This window comes from Corapipo altera, unplaced genomic scaffold (assembly GCF_003945725.1).
Source record: "Corapipo altera isolate COAL_440 unplaced genomic scaffold, ASM394572v1 60048, whole genome shotgun sequence".
In the NCBI taxonomy this organism is placed as follows: domain Eukaryota; kingdom Metazoa; phylum Chordata; class Aves; order Passeriformes; family Pipridae; genus Corapipo; species Corapipo altera.
Genome location: NW_020885412.1, coordinates 2,941 through 15,434, shown reverse-complemented (window position 1 = coordinate 15,434; position 12,494 = coordinate 2,941). Strand labels below are relative to the sequence as shown.

Sequence of the window (12,494 nt, the reverse complement as noted above, 5' to 3'; positions counted from 1 at the left end):
TACGAATATTAAAAGAAATAAAAAAACATTAGGGGCTTAAGGCATCAGTCCCCCCTTAGAGACTGGACAAAACCCAAAGGTCTTGTCCAATCTCTACTACCTACACCTACAACAACTATAACATCGGTGCATGCAGTGAGCTATTACACTAACGCTAAGTATGTACAATACTAAAATAAACAGTTGTTTCATCCATGTCCAGTTCGGTAACCATGAAGTGAGTTTGTGGAGGACATCTCCTAAACCTAGGGAGACATCATCTAGAGATATTTGATGTAAGATGTTGGTTTGATTTCGGATTGCAGCCAAATCATTATTAATTCTACCAGTCTGATCTATGTAAGAGCAGCAGCTGGTATTGATGGCTTTACACACACCTCCTTGTGAGGCTAGTAAAAAATTGAGGGCTATTCACTATTCTCATCATCAATTGCTGGTACTTGAGTACAAATCCAGCATTCAGTTTTCCGGAGAATTTTAGATACGTTTTGGACTAGGGCCACATGTAGTTTTTGGTCCCAAACTCGGTTCATAGTTACCAGTTGCACGAACAGAATACACAGAACAAGCAGTCTATTCCACATCTTCGTCATCAGTGTCCGGTTCTGATTGGTTGGTCGTTCCAGGAGCTGATGCTCTCTTGACTCTGGAGTAGTGGAACCAGGGTTCTCTGCCAGCAACCTTGACGGCGGTGAGGGAAGTCAGCAGGACTTGGTATGGTCCTCTCCACTTGGCTCGCAAGGGGTCACTGTTCCACCACTTGACGTAGACCCAGTCTCCTGGCTGGAATGGGTGAGCAGGAGTGTCCAGTCCTATGGGTCTGGATAACTCGATGACCTTCTGCAGCTTCTGCAAAGTAGAGCCTAAAGCAATCAAATATTTTTGTAAATCGGCCCTCCCTCTTAAGTGTACATCCCCTGGTATGTGTGGTGCCTGATATGGTCTTCCATATAGTATTTCATATGGGCTTATGTTATCTCTCCGCTTCGGCTGGATACGAATCCTCAGCAGAGCTAGTGGCAAAGCTTGAACCCAGGACATAGATGTTTCTTGACAAATTTTACTTATTTGCATTTTCAAAGTGCCATTCATTCGTTCAACTTTGCCACTAGCCTGAGGTCTATAGGGGGTATGTAGGTCCCAGACAATTCCCAGGATGCGGCATACTTCTTTTACTACTGTCGCAATGAAATGTGTTCCTCTATCTGATGCCATTCCTAGAGGAACCCCAAACCTTGGAATTACGTGGTTAAGTAAAGCTTTTACCACTTCCCTTGCTGTGTTAGTGCGACAGGGGTATGCTTCAGGCCATCCACTGAAAGTGTCAACTAATACAAGGATGTATTTGTACCCCCCCCATGGTGGTAACTCAGCAAAATCTATTTGCCAGTAATCTCCGGGTTGGTCTCCAACTTTTGTTACCCCTAGTACCACTCTCTTTGATGTATCTGGGTTGTTTCGTTTGCAGATTTCACACTTACCTACTATGGACTGCACAACTTCAGTCATATTTGTTCCTATTACTGTTTTCTTTAGATGTTTCAGGAGGTTTTCCGTTCCCCAATGGGTAGCCTCATGTTCCTGTTGAGCTATTTCCCTAAGGAGCGGTGGTGGGACTACAACCTGTCCAGTAGGGGTAACAGCCCACCCCCCTTCTTTGATTTCAGCTTTCAGTGATCTAATTAGCTGATTGTCTTTCTCATCATACTTAGGGGTGTATTTGGTCAGATCAATTTCCTTTTGTGGCACTATTGCCAAGATGCCTTTTTCTGCAGCCCCTTTTGCTGCTTGATCAGCAAATTGATTTCCCAACTCGGGAATTGTTTTCCCCTTTTGGTGGGCCCTGCAATGCATAATAGCTACCTCCTCTGGTTTCCAAATACTCTGCAGGAGTGCATGGATTTGGTCTGCATGCTTGACTCCACTGCCTTGGGCTGTCAGTAGTCCTCTTTCTTTCCAGATCGCTCCGTGGGCGTGTACAACACTAAATGCATATTTTGAGTCAGTCCAGATATTTACCTTCTTTCCTTCACTCAGTTCTAAGGCTCTTGTCAATGCGATTAATTCTGCTTTTTGGGATGACACATCTGCTGGCAAGGCTTTTGCCTCGATCACTTCGTCTCTGGTCGTCACTGCATACCCTGTGAAGCGCTTACCATCTCGCATGAAGCTGCTTCCGTCTGTATACAGTTCCCAGTCTGCATTTTTCAGGGGCACATCTTTCAGGTCTGGTCTGCTGGAGTAAGTCTCCTCTATAGTCTGTAAACAGTCATGCTCGGGGACACTGTCGGTTAGTGTTGAAGACAGAAACATAGCTGGATTTACAATGGATGTTGTTTTCAAAGTAACATCGTCTTGTTCCAGCAACACAACCTGGTACTTAAGCATTCTGCTGGGGGACAGCCAGTGGCCTCCCTTTTGTTCAAGCACAGCTTGAACTGCATGGGGTACATATACAGTGATATGCTGCCCAAGGGTGAGCTTCCGGGCTTCTTCAATCAGGATAACAGTTGCTGCAACAGCTCACAGGCACCCCGGCCACCCTTGGCTGACACTGTCTAGCTGTTTAGAGAAATAAGCCACAGCTCTTCGTTGGCTTCCTAGAGTTTGCGATAATACCCCCAGAGCAACATTCAACTGCTCGTGTGTGAACAGTTCAAAAGGTTTAGTCAAATCTGGTAATCCTAGTGCTGGAGCTGACATCAAGGACTGTTTCAGTTGTTGAAACACATTTCTGGTCTCATCTGTCCATGTTACAATTCCCTCTTTGGCCGTTTTCAGGGCTTCATACAGAGGTTTGACTAGCAACCCATAGTTAGCTATCCACAGCCGACACCATCCTACCATTCCCAGGAAAGCCTGCATCTCTCGTACAGTGTGGGGCTCTGGGAGACGGCAAATGGCCTCTTTTCGGTCTGTACTGAGTCGCCGATGCCCACGATAGATTTCAAGTCCCAGGTAGATGACTATCTCCTTGGCTATCTGTGCCTTCTCTCTCGAGACCCGATACCCACTTAGCCCCAAAAAGTTCAAGAGACTTACAGTAAGCTCGATGCATTGGTCCCGGCTTTTGGCTGCAATTAAGATGTCGTCAACATACTGCAGGACAACTCCTTCTTGCTGCTGTCTTCTCCAGTCCTCCAGTTCCTTTGCCAACTGATTTCCGAAAAGTGTTGGTCTGTTCTTAAAGCCTTGTGGAAGAACTCTCCAGGTTAGTTGCGTTTTTCTCCCTGTCTCAGGATTTTCCCACTCAAAGGCGAAAATCTCCTGGCTGTCTTTGTGTACAGGAATGCAGAAAAAGGCATCTTTAAGATCGAGTACAGTGAACCATCCTAAATCCTCTGTCAATGTGGTTAACAGTGTATAGGGGTTGGCTACCACTGGGTAAATGTCCTCAGTTATTTTATTGATGGTCCTAAGATCCTGGACTAGCCGATAGCTTTTGCCATCGGCCTTTTTCACTGGTAGGATGGGGGTATTAAATCTGGATTCACATTCTACTAGTAAACCAAATTTAAGGAACTTTTCAATTATAGGTGCTAGGCCTTTTCGGCTTTCTAATTTCAAAGGATATTGGTTTTGCCTTACCGGGATTGCTCCTGGCCTGAGTGCGATGCTTACTGGTTCAGCTTGCTTTGACTTCCCAGGGTACTCGCTGGCCCAGACTAAGGGTATGACAGCATTTTCTATTTCTGCGGGGATTTCTCCATGATTTTCCTGTATAAAGAAAGCAGCTGCCTCGATATATTTAGTATCTGGGATTATAACTTTTATGTCTCCCCCCTTGGTGAATTTAATTTCGGCTTCTAATTTTTCAAATAAGTCTCTACCCAGTAAAGGCTTAGGAGAATTTGGCATGTAAAGAAATTGGTGAGTTACCCAGTGCTTGCCCAATTTGAATTTTAAAGGTTTAAAAAATGGCCTTGTTTCACTTACCCCTGTAGCACCTACCACAGTTACAGTTTCATGGCTCAATTTCCCTTCTAAAGTATTTAAAACAGAGTATGCCGCACCTGTATCAACCAAAAATTCAACACTTTCCCCTCCCAGCCTAGCTGTAACCAGAGGCTCTGCTGGGGAAGAAGCCTCCGGTCCCCCTCATACATTCTGACCCACAGTCAGTTGGGGGGCTGGTGGTGGTGGGGGAAGTGGGTTTTCAGTTCCCCTCAGCTCCGGGCAGTCTTTTCTCCAATGTCCCTTCTTCTTACAGTTAGAACATCTGTCATCTGCTATGCCCTGTCGACGGTTAGACCTGTTATACCTGTGGTTACGTCCATGAGGCTCTCTATAGCCACCTTCTTGTTCCATCACCCTTGTTTTCCTTTTCTGCTCCCTATTTTGATATACCGTCCAGGCTATATCTAACAGCTCACTAATATCCTTTTTATCACCACCTGCTTTTTGCAGTTTTCTTCTTATATCATCTGTGGACTGCCCTACAAATAAGTATACCAGATTTTTCTTTCCCATATCTGATTCAATGTCTATGTCAGTATATTTCCTGATAACATCCTTTAATCTGTTCAGAAAATCTGTGGGTGACTCATTTATGTCTTGTCTAACGTCGTACATTTTGGACCAGTTCACCGCTTTTGGAACTCCATGCCGAAATCCATAAATTACCCAGTCTCGATAACGTTTCAAAGCTTCTAAGTTTGCTGACACGTTCGGATCCCATCCGGGATCCGTGAGGGGGAAGATATCTTTGATATCCTCGCCTGGAAACTGCCCAGAGGTTTTTAGCATCTCTATTGCCTTTAGAGCAGCTCTTTTCACCATCTCCTTCTCTGTTTGGTCTAATAGGGTATCCATCATAACCTCTAGATCACACCAATCAGGATTCTGAGTTTTGATTGCTCTTTGGACATAATTTGTCATTTTTTCTGGATTATCTCTATATGCCCCCACACAATCTTTCCATTGCTGTAACTCAACCAGTGAGAAAGGAACCTTTATTAATACCGTGCCTTGATTGGTCACGGCTTGTCTTAAGGGGGCTTCTAACGGTGGCTTGTCTTTTGCTCTTGTTCTACTTGCAACCGGGTCGGGGACTGCTAACGCTTCGCGGACCCTCTTCCCCTTTGGTCTTACAACAGGCAGGTCTGCTTCTCCTTCCCCCGGACTATCACTTAATTCACCCTCTGCTTCCGTGGCCTTATCAAACGGTGGTAAACCTCGCTTCTCCCTTCTCTCAGCAGCTGAAACCGGCTTGCCCTGTCTATGTGTCTCTGTTCCCTCTTCATGAGGGGCAGAAATTGGAAACTCTCTAGGTTCCTCTTTTCTCCCCCCTTCCGGAAAGGTGGAATGGCCCCCCTCGGGAGGGGGAAGCGTGGGAAAGGGGGCGGCTCCAGCTCCACCCCCCAAGTCAGTCAGGACAGAGGCCCCGCCTGTTGGCACCGCCCCTGCCCCTCCTGGAATTCCAGGGGTTTTGTTCCTGCTGCCGCTCCTGGGGCCCCTCCCCACGCCGCCGCTGCAGCCGGGGCTGGCCCCAAGCCTGTTACTCCCGCAGTGCCTGCTCCTGTACTCGTTGCCATGGCAGTAAGTCCCGTACTAACCGTGCCCGGGGCGGCTCCCGCCGCCCCCGAGCCAACTCCTCCGGAGATTCCAACTTGTCCAGCTCCACCCCCCAGCGCAGCCATACCCGCGCCAGGGAGCCCCCCCACGGCTCCTGCCTGCCCAGCCGGAGCCGGTCCAGGAGCCGCCACCCCGGCAGCCCCAGCCCCCCCCGCTGCCGCTGCTGCGGGGAGTCCAATTTGTGGAGCTCCCGGGCTGCTTTCTCTCCTGTCAGGTGATATCAACATGTCTAAATCATCTTCTCCGGTGTTCTTAAATAGGATTTGTGGGACAGGAGCAGCCTCAACTCGATTTTTCCTTTTCCCTCTTCCTAAAGCCATCTCTGCTTTTTCTTTCTCTCTTGAACTTTCGTTTTTCTTATCTCCTACACCTAATTGAGGGCGTATTAACAGGGACAAGAACAGCTCTGCATATTGAATTTCCTGCCACCTCTGTTCCACATGAAGAAGCGAGATCAACCGAAACACTGTACCTAGTTCTAACGGACCAAATTCCGGCCACGCCACCCCTCTCATTCGTCCAAACAACGGCCAGGCATCCATACACAGCCTACACAATTCTTCCTTCTTTAAAATTGTCTCAGGACCAGCCAAAGTTCTCCAATGCTTCAACACCAGACTTAGGGGGGATTCTTTAGGGATCTCAACTTTTGAATCCACACAACCCATGTTTGCAAAACGAAAATAAACCGCAGTCACACACTGGGATTCAAACTTGCTACCTTTAGGTTACAAAGCTGTTTCGTAACCTATCAGCTATTTACTGAGTCACACCGACTCCAGAGCCCCACCGGCTCTTCCACAGCGTCAGAGCACCGGAGGGCGTCCCCTCCAAACCAAACAGCCCTAGGCTGACCCGCTCTGACCTGGGATGGCGAACCACCCGTTCGCCTCCTGGAAAGCGACTTTTCGCGACTATCTGGGCCCAAGTCTTAAGTTAACTTTCCAGGAACCCGTGTTCCCTATCCCGGAACACAAAACACAAAACTTTCCCGCAGCTGCTAACTGAACAAATAGATACCGTTTCCTTATTAGCTCTTTTCTTATCTCACCTCTATGCTCCGTGCTTGCTTCCGTGGGTTCTGTGGAGCTGGGTTTCTCAGACCGGGGCGGGAATTATCTCAGATAAAAGCCGGCTTGCTGAGGAATATTCCTGCACGATGAAAGTTTCCAGTCTGAAGAAGTCCCGGTCCAGGTCTCCCCAACGTACGGGCCACCAACTGTTGCCGTGGGATTTAGGTGCTGAAAAAATCTCCGGAGCAGTTAATTAGGGGTGAGATAAGAAAGGGTTTTATTTGCCAAGGCTAAGATGTTACCAGACGCGCGCGTGTGTGTACCCCTGTGCCCGAGAGGTTACATTTTATAACATCATCCATCCAATCCCAGATGTATCCACCCTGTGGCCTTTCCTCTGGACCGCCCCGGGGTCCACCCCCTGAAAATGAGTCTGGGGTGCATTTCGGGACCCTCCATTCATCCCATCTTCATCATCATCAGAGCACAAAGGGTACATAGTTATCTAATTCTTGACTTCATTCTGTGGTTTAGGCCCAGATATGCTGTTCTGTCAACTGTCTAGGCCTAACCTTGACAAAAGACTAAACATTTCTATTGGATTCAGGAGTAGGGTTGATATGGGGAGCATAGAATGGGGTAAGAGGGTTAAGGAATGTGTAAACAAGGGTGCTACAGGGAAAAGGGAAAGGAACAAGGGCAAAGAAGAGAGGGTTTCTACTTTCACTGCTTATAAAACTTACAAGTCTTACGAATATTAAAAGAAATAAAAAAACATTAGGGGCTTAAGGCATCACTGTCCAGGGGTTAAGTGAAAGAGAGAGAACTACCCCCTGTCGTTGTGGGGTGAGTTACCTCAATCTCTGCTTCAGGATTGTTCCTTTTTGCTGGCTTTGATCCAGTTGCTTTAATAGAATGACTTTGATAGACTACACTGTCCTAACTTAGTTGGGTTTTAAGAAGGATGCCAGAGGGGCATCCTGGCAAATGAAGTCCCAGAGTTCTCCCCTGCACATGGGCAGTGAGATACCCCATGGTGATTGGTCGGGGAGTCACGTGTTGCTTTGAGGTGCATATATAAACTGTTGTCTCATTTCAATAAAGGGATTTGGTTGCTGAACCTCCAACCTGCCGGGTCCGTATGGGTTTATTTACTATATTATATTAATAAGCCATATCTGGCATCCAGAAATGGGGCACTCCCTGTACCAGGGTGTAACAGGGAAGGGGTTAATATGTCGGGGGAAAAACAGGTTCGAGGGATTCTGGAACGTGAATAAACCAAACACCATTGTTAGTTGGCAAAAAATAGCTATTTATTAGAAAAGGTGGCAAACAGGGAAAAAGGGGAAAAAAAACAGGCGCCTGAGGGAGAAGAATTAGGGTGGATGAAAAAGTGCACAAAAACCCAAGTAAGATAGCTCGACACCCTACTCACCTAGGTGTCACCTGTAAGAAAGTCTTACCCACTCTAACTAGTAATAAAGTCCCTTTGTAGCAGCTGCGTGTTCCGGAGGGGTGGCAGGCTCCCACTTCAGCAGGTGTCCCTGCTAGAAGCAACTTGGTCCATCGTGAAGAGCCAACCAACCACCTCGAGAAACGAGTCTGCCTTTATAAAGTTTATTGAGAGCACCTGCCCCGGGGAGGTGTGGCCAGTACCGCCCCGTCAGGGGCTCTCAATCCCACCCCTTCTGTTATGTAAGTGCACCCCTCCTGCGTATGCGTGAGCACCTTGGAAATCCCCTGACGCAGGCGCAGTGAATTGGGGGGGTCTTTCCAATTGAGTCGGGGGGAGGCCTTCAGCACCATCCTCATCACTTTGTCCTCCAACTGCCCTTGAAGAGCAATGGGCCAATCACAACAGACCAATTAAAACAGTTTACACAGAAGTTCTCCCTCCAAGGCCAAGTTCCCTGCTTTATCAGCAGACTTGGCAGGAGAAAACATAAACTTTTGCAGGTGGCTAGGGACAAACACTGACCAAAAAATAACATCCCAACTTCGTCCCGATACACAGGGATGATTAAAAACTGCCTCAGAACAAGGAGAATTAGGGCAGTGTTCGCACGAGCTTGTTGTAAAGCTGAGGAGCACTTTCTGAAGAAAAAAAAAGCCAGACGTTGCATACTGAGCTAAAAGCGGGTGAAGGAGGTCGTTAAAGAAAGGACGTCGGAAACCAGTGCGAAAAGGAGTGGGATGTCGTGTGGTGGGGACCGTGTTGGGAGTTCTGAGAATCTGAGTATTGTGTGCACGAGAGACCTGGCAGAGTAAGCTTTGAAAGAAAGAAAAGGCAAAGCTACAGGAGAGCCCAGGTAAGAAGTCAGCATGGGAAGTTTAAGTTTAAGGAAAATAGACATAAATGCAAAAGCTTTGAGACAATATTCAAAAGAAACCTTGCAAACCAAGCTACTTGGACCATTACAATGGATAAAAACAATCATATCAGGATTCCTGCTGAGCAGAATCCTTTATGTGACAGCTTGGAAAAAGTTTGGGAGATAGCTCGAGGGAAAGCAAAAATAGAAGATGTGGACACCTTAAAAATCTCACAAAGAAACTTAAACTTGTGCATGGAGAAAAACTTTGAACCTCCTGTTCCCCCCACGAGCCCTAACAGGCAAAGAACTCCCCCAGACACCGGGAACAGACACAGGAATGGGAGAGAACCACATGCGGACAGAGAACCGCGTGCAAACCGACAGGACCCAACAAAGGACTTGGGCTGGGTTTTGCGTGGGCAGGAGCGAGCACGTGGCGTGGACCGTGTGGTTGTTGGGGAGAGACAGACCTTGAGTCCCCCAGACACTGCCGAGTTGCAGCCACGTGGTGGCCACGCCGTGGGTTGGGTGTAGCCATCCTGCCCACGGCCAGCTTGTCGAGTGTCCCAGCTTGAGGAGGCGTGCACTGAACATGTTAACCCGGTAAGCGATGAACCAACAGAGGACACTGGGGAGGGTCGGTTTTGCCATTAACAAGGTAGGGAGATTTTGCCATTAGCAGTTTACCGGTAACTCGAGACTGTTCTCGCTGCGTGGACACTACGTTGGCCGCCTGTGGCTCTCTCAGTCCTCCAACACCTGGGTCCCAGCGACTTTTAGCAGGGTCCTGCAGGGCGAGGGTCCCAGATGCACTCGGCAGTGCCGGAGCAGGGGAACCCCCACCATCCCATGGTCTCCCGTCCCCGTCGGATGATGCAGGTCAGGCTCTAGGAATTTCCTGAGAAAACCAAAGTGACTGTAAAGAGGAGTTATCATTCATGCCATGGCTGGCAGCTTCACTTACCTCCTGGTGGTGCTGAGCATCTTCCTGTGTGTGGTGAGAGCGGGTAATGAGAGAGAAGAGGCCACTCAAGAGCTTCTGTACCAGGATGAGGAGCAGCAGAGGCAGGAGATGGCTTGGCTGCTGCCAGAGATGGAGCAGAGGAGCCAGCTGCTACAGGAGAGGGAGTAGGAGAACCAACTGCTGTTTATTCTCTGGAGTTGATTCTGTTCAGAGCTCACCCCCCCTCTCTGGTGACCCCCGCCAGGGCCCGTCCCGGGGCGGCTCCTTCAGTGCCACGGGCGGTGGGGACCCCTCAGGGAGGCTCCCCCAGGGCCCCGCCCCAGAAAAAGGGAGGGGGGGTAACCCAGGTTTTTATCAATAATTCCCTTGGGGTGGATTAGAGTGAAAAGACACTGAATAATCGGTGTCTGAAAACATATATTGGTAAGGTTTATTTTAACAATTCTGTATCAACAGCTATGCTAGCATTTTGGGTGTTGTCATATAACAATGTGACATAGAGATAACCTTTGGGGGGGAAGAAAATGCATAGGGGAGAGAAAGACAGGGTAAGAGTAAGGGACAGGAAGGAAAAAGAAAAGCTGAGAGTGGACAAAATGTATATAGTCACCGCCCACGGGGTCCAGCGATGACACTTGGGAGTTGCCGCTTCCATGTCTGTCAGTTGAAGGGGTGGCCTTGATCTGCTGGGGGTGAAGGAGGGAAGCCCCCACACGCCAAGAAGTTCAGAGTTATTATATCCATGGTCAGTGTCACGGGCCATGCCTCGAGCCTCCAAACTCTCCCTGGGCCCTGCGCAAGAGTTTATGTGTCTGGTCTGGTTCCAGCCTTTTTACATTGGCAGAGGGGGGATGGGCTTTGATGGGCCATCAGAGGTAGAATGCAACAGTCAAAACCTGCAAACTTGGCTCTTCACTGCAGGGAGGGACAGGCCCAACTGTCCATCTGAGGTATAATGCAAAAGTCAAAATCCTGCAAGAGTCTCCTAGAATGCATGAATCATTAACCATTTCAGTCTCTGACACTCCCCCAGGGCCCCGCCCGCCCCCGCCGCTCCCCGGGGCCCTCCCCATTTCCTGCCGGGATCGGACACCGCCGGCGGCCCCGGCCCTGCTGGGCTCCATCAGCCTGAGGAATTGCTGCCAAGGAGGGGCCGGGGGCTTCCTCTTGGGCTTCCTCTCCCTGGCGCTGGGGCTCGGCTTCTACCTGTGCCAGAAGGTGAGGGGGGTCCCAGGGGTCGTGTGTCCCCCCAGAGCGTCTGTGCCCCCCCCGGGACCCCCCACCCCGGTGTCACCCCCTTGTCTCTCCCCACAGAGCTCCTGAGCCGCCGGCGGCCGCAGCCCCTCCCCAGGGCCTCAGGCCCAGCATGGACCCTCCCCTCCCCACGAGGATTTTGGGGGGGTCGTGTGTCCCCCCCTCCCCTGCTGTCACTCTGCCTCCGCCCGGCTGCTCCCAGTGATCCCAGGAAAGCTTCTCAGTTCTCCCCAGTCTTGGTTATTCGGGAGCAGTGGGGGAATCCCAAGGGGTGGAACCAAGTTTGGGGGGGCAGAACCAGCCCTGTGATCGGTGAGGAATTGGGACCCCCCTGTGTTCCCCCAGTGTCAACCCACCCTGGATGGGCTTTGAGAGGGCACCTGTCCCTCAATGGGCACCCAGCACACACCAAAAGGTGCTGGGAAACCTCCAAAACCTCCCCACAGCCCCTCAAGGACCCCAAGCACACTCAAAGCCCACCGGGTCCCCACCGAATCCCTTTTTTTTGGAGAATTCGCTGGGCACTGGTGGTGCTGGGAGCCCCCCCCGGCTGTGGGGGAGGAGCTCTTGGGTGAGTGGGGGGTGGGAAAGGGGCAGTTGGTGGGAAAAGGGGGGTCAGAGGGGACAAAAGGGGTGGTGGGACCCCAAACTGAGTGGGAGGGGAGTGGGACCCCCCAGAAGTGGAGGGGAAGGGGCACTGTAGTTTGGGGGATGATGGGAATAGGATGGGAGAGGTCAGAAGAGTGGGGAAAGAAGAGGGTGGGACCCTCAAACTGAGCATGAAGGGGCTGGGGAGTGGGGGGATGATGTGGAAGGGGTGGGAAAGGGAAAAAAAATGAAGGGTTGGGACCCCAAAAGTGATCCTGGGCAGGCTGGGGATTGAGGGACAATGGAAAAGTGGGAGGAACAGAGAGAAGGGTGGAAAAGGGAGGGCGGGTCTGGCGGGTCCGACGGTCCCATGGGGGTCCTTGGGCACAGGGGAGCTGGGAAAGGGAGGTGGCCCCCTGACCTCCCAACTTCCTGTGGGGTGCTGGGGGCTGCTGGATCCAATCCCAGCCTTGGATTATCCCAACACTTTCAGTTTGGAGGAATTACAGAGGTGTGACTGAAGCACTTTTGTCCCCCAGGTTTTAATGATGGCAAATAAAATCTATTGATAGAAATGAATTATTTAGGGTTCCAAATGATCAGACAAAAGATCTTCATCAGGATTATTGACTGCACAATACAAACACTAAAACTACCAGGAGTACAGGATAAGATAGGACAGTGCTCTACACTAAAGCAATTGTTGAAGCAATTCTACTGAAGCTGACACAAAAGCAATAATTCTTAGTTACAGATGGATGGAACTCCCCCAGACCAACACTC

The 12,494-nt window shown here is 49.8% G+C and overlaps 1 protein-coding gene across 1 annotated transcript; it reads right to left on the bottom strand.

Annotated features, from left to right (window-relative positions):
* Positions 1-573: 573 nt before the first annotated feature.
* On the bottom strand, positions 574-6,089 carry LOC113940481. The gene is given in 4 exon segments (XM_027631626.1): positions 574-863; positions 1,482-3,826; positions 5,556-5,781; positions 6,047-6,089. Coding segments are annotated over 4 exon segments (2,904 nt in total).
* Between the last annotated feature and the right edge of the window lie 6,405 nt (positions 6,090-12,494).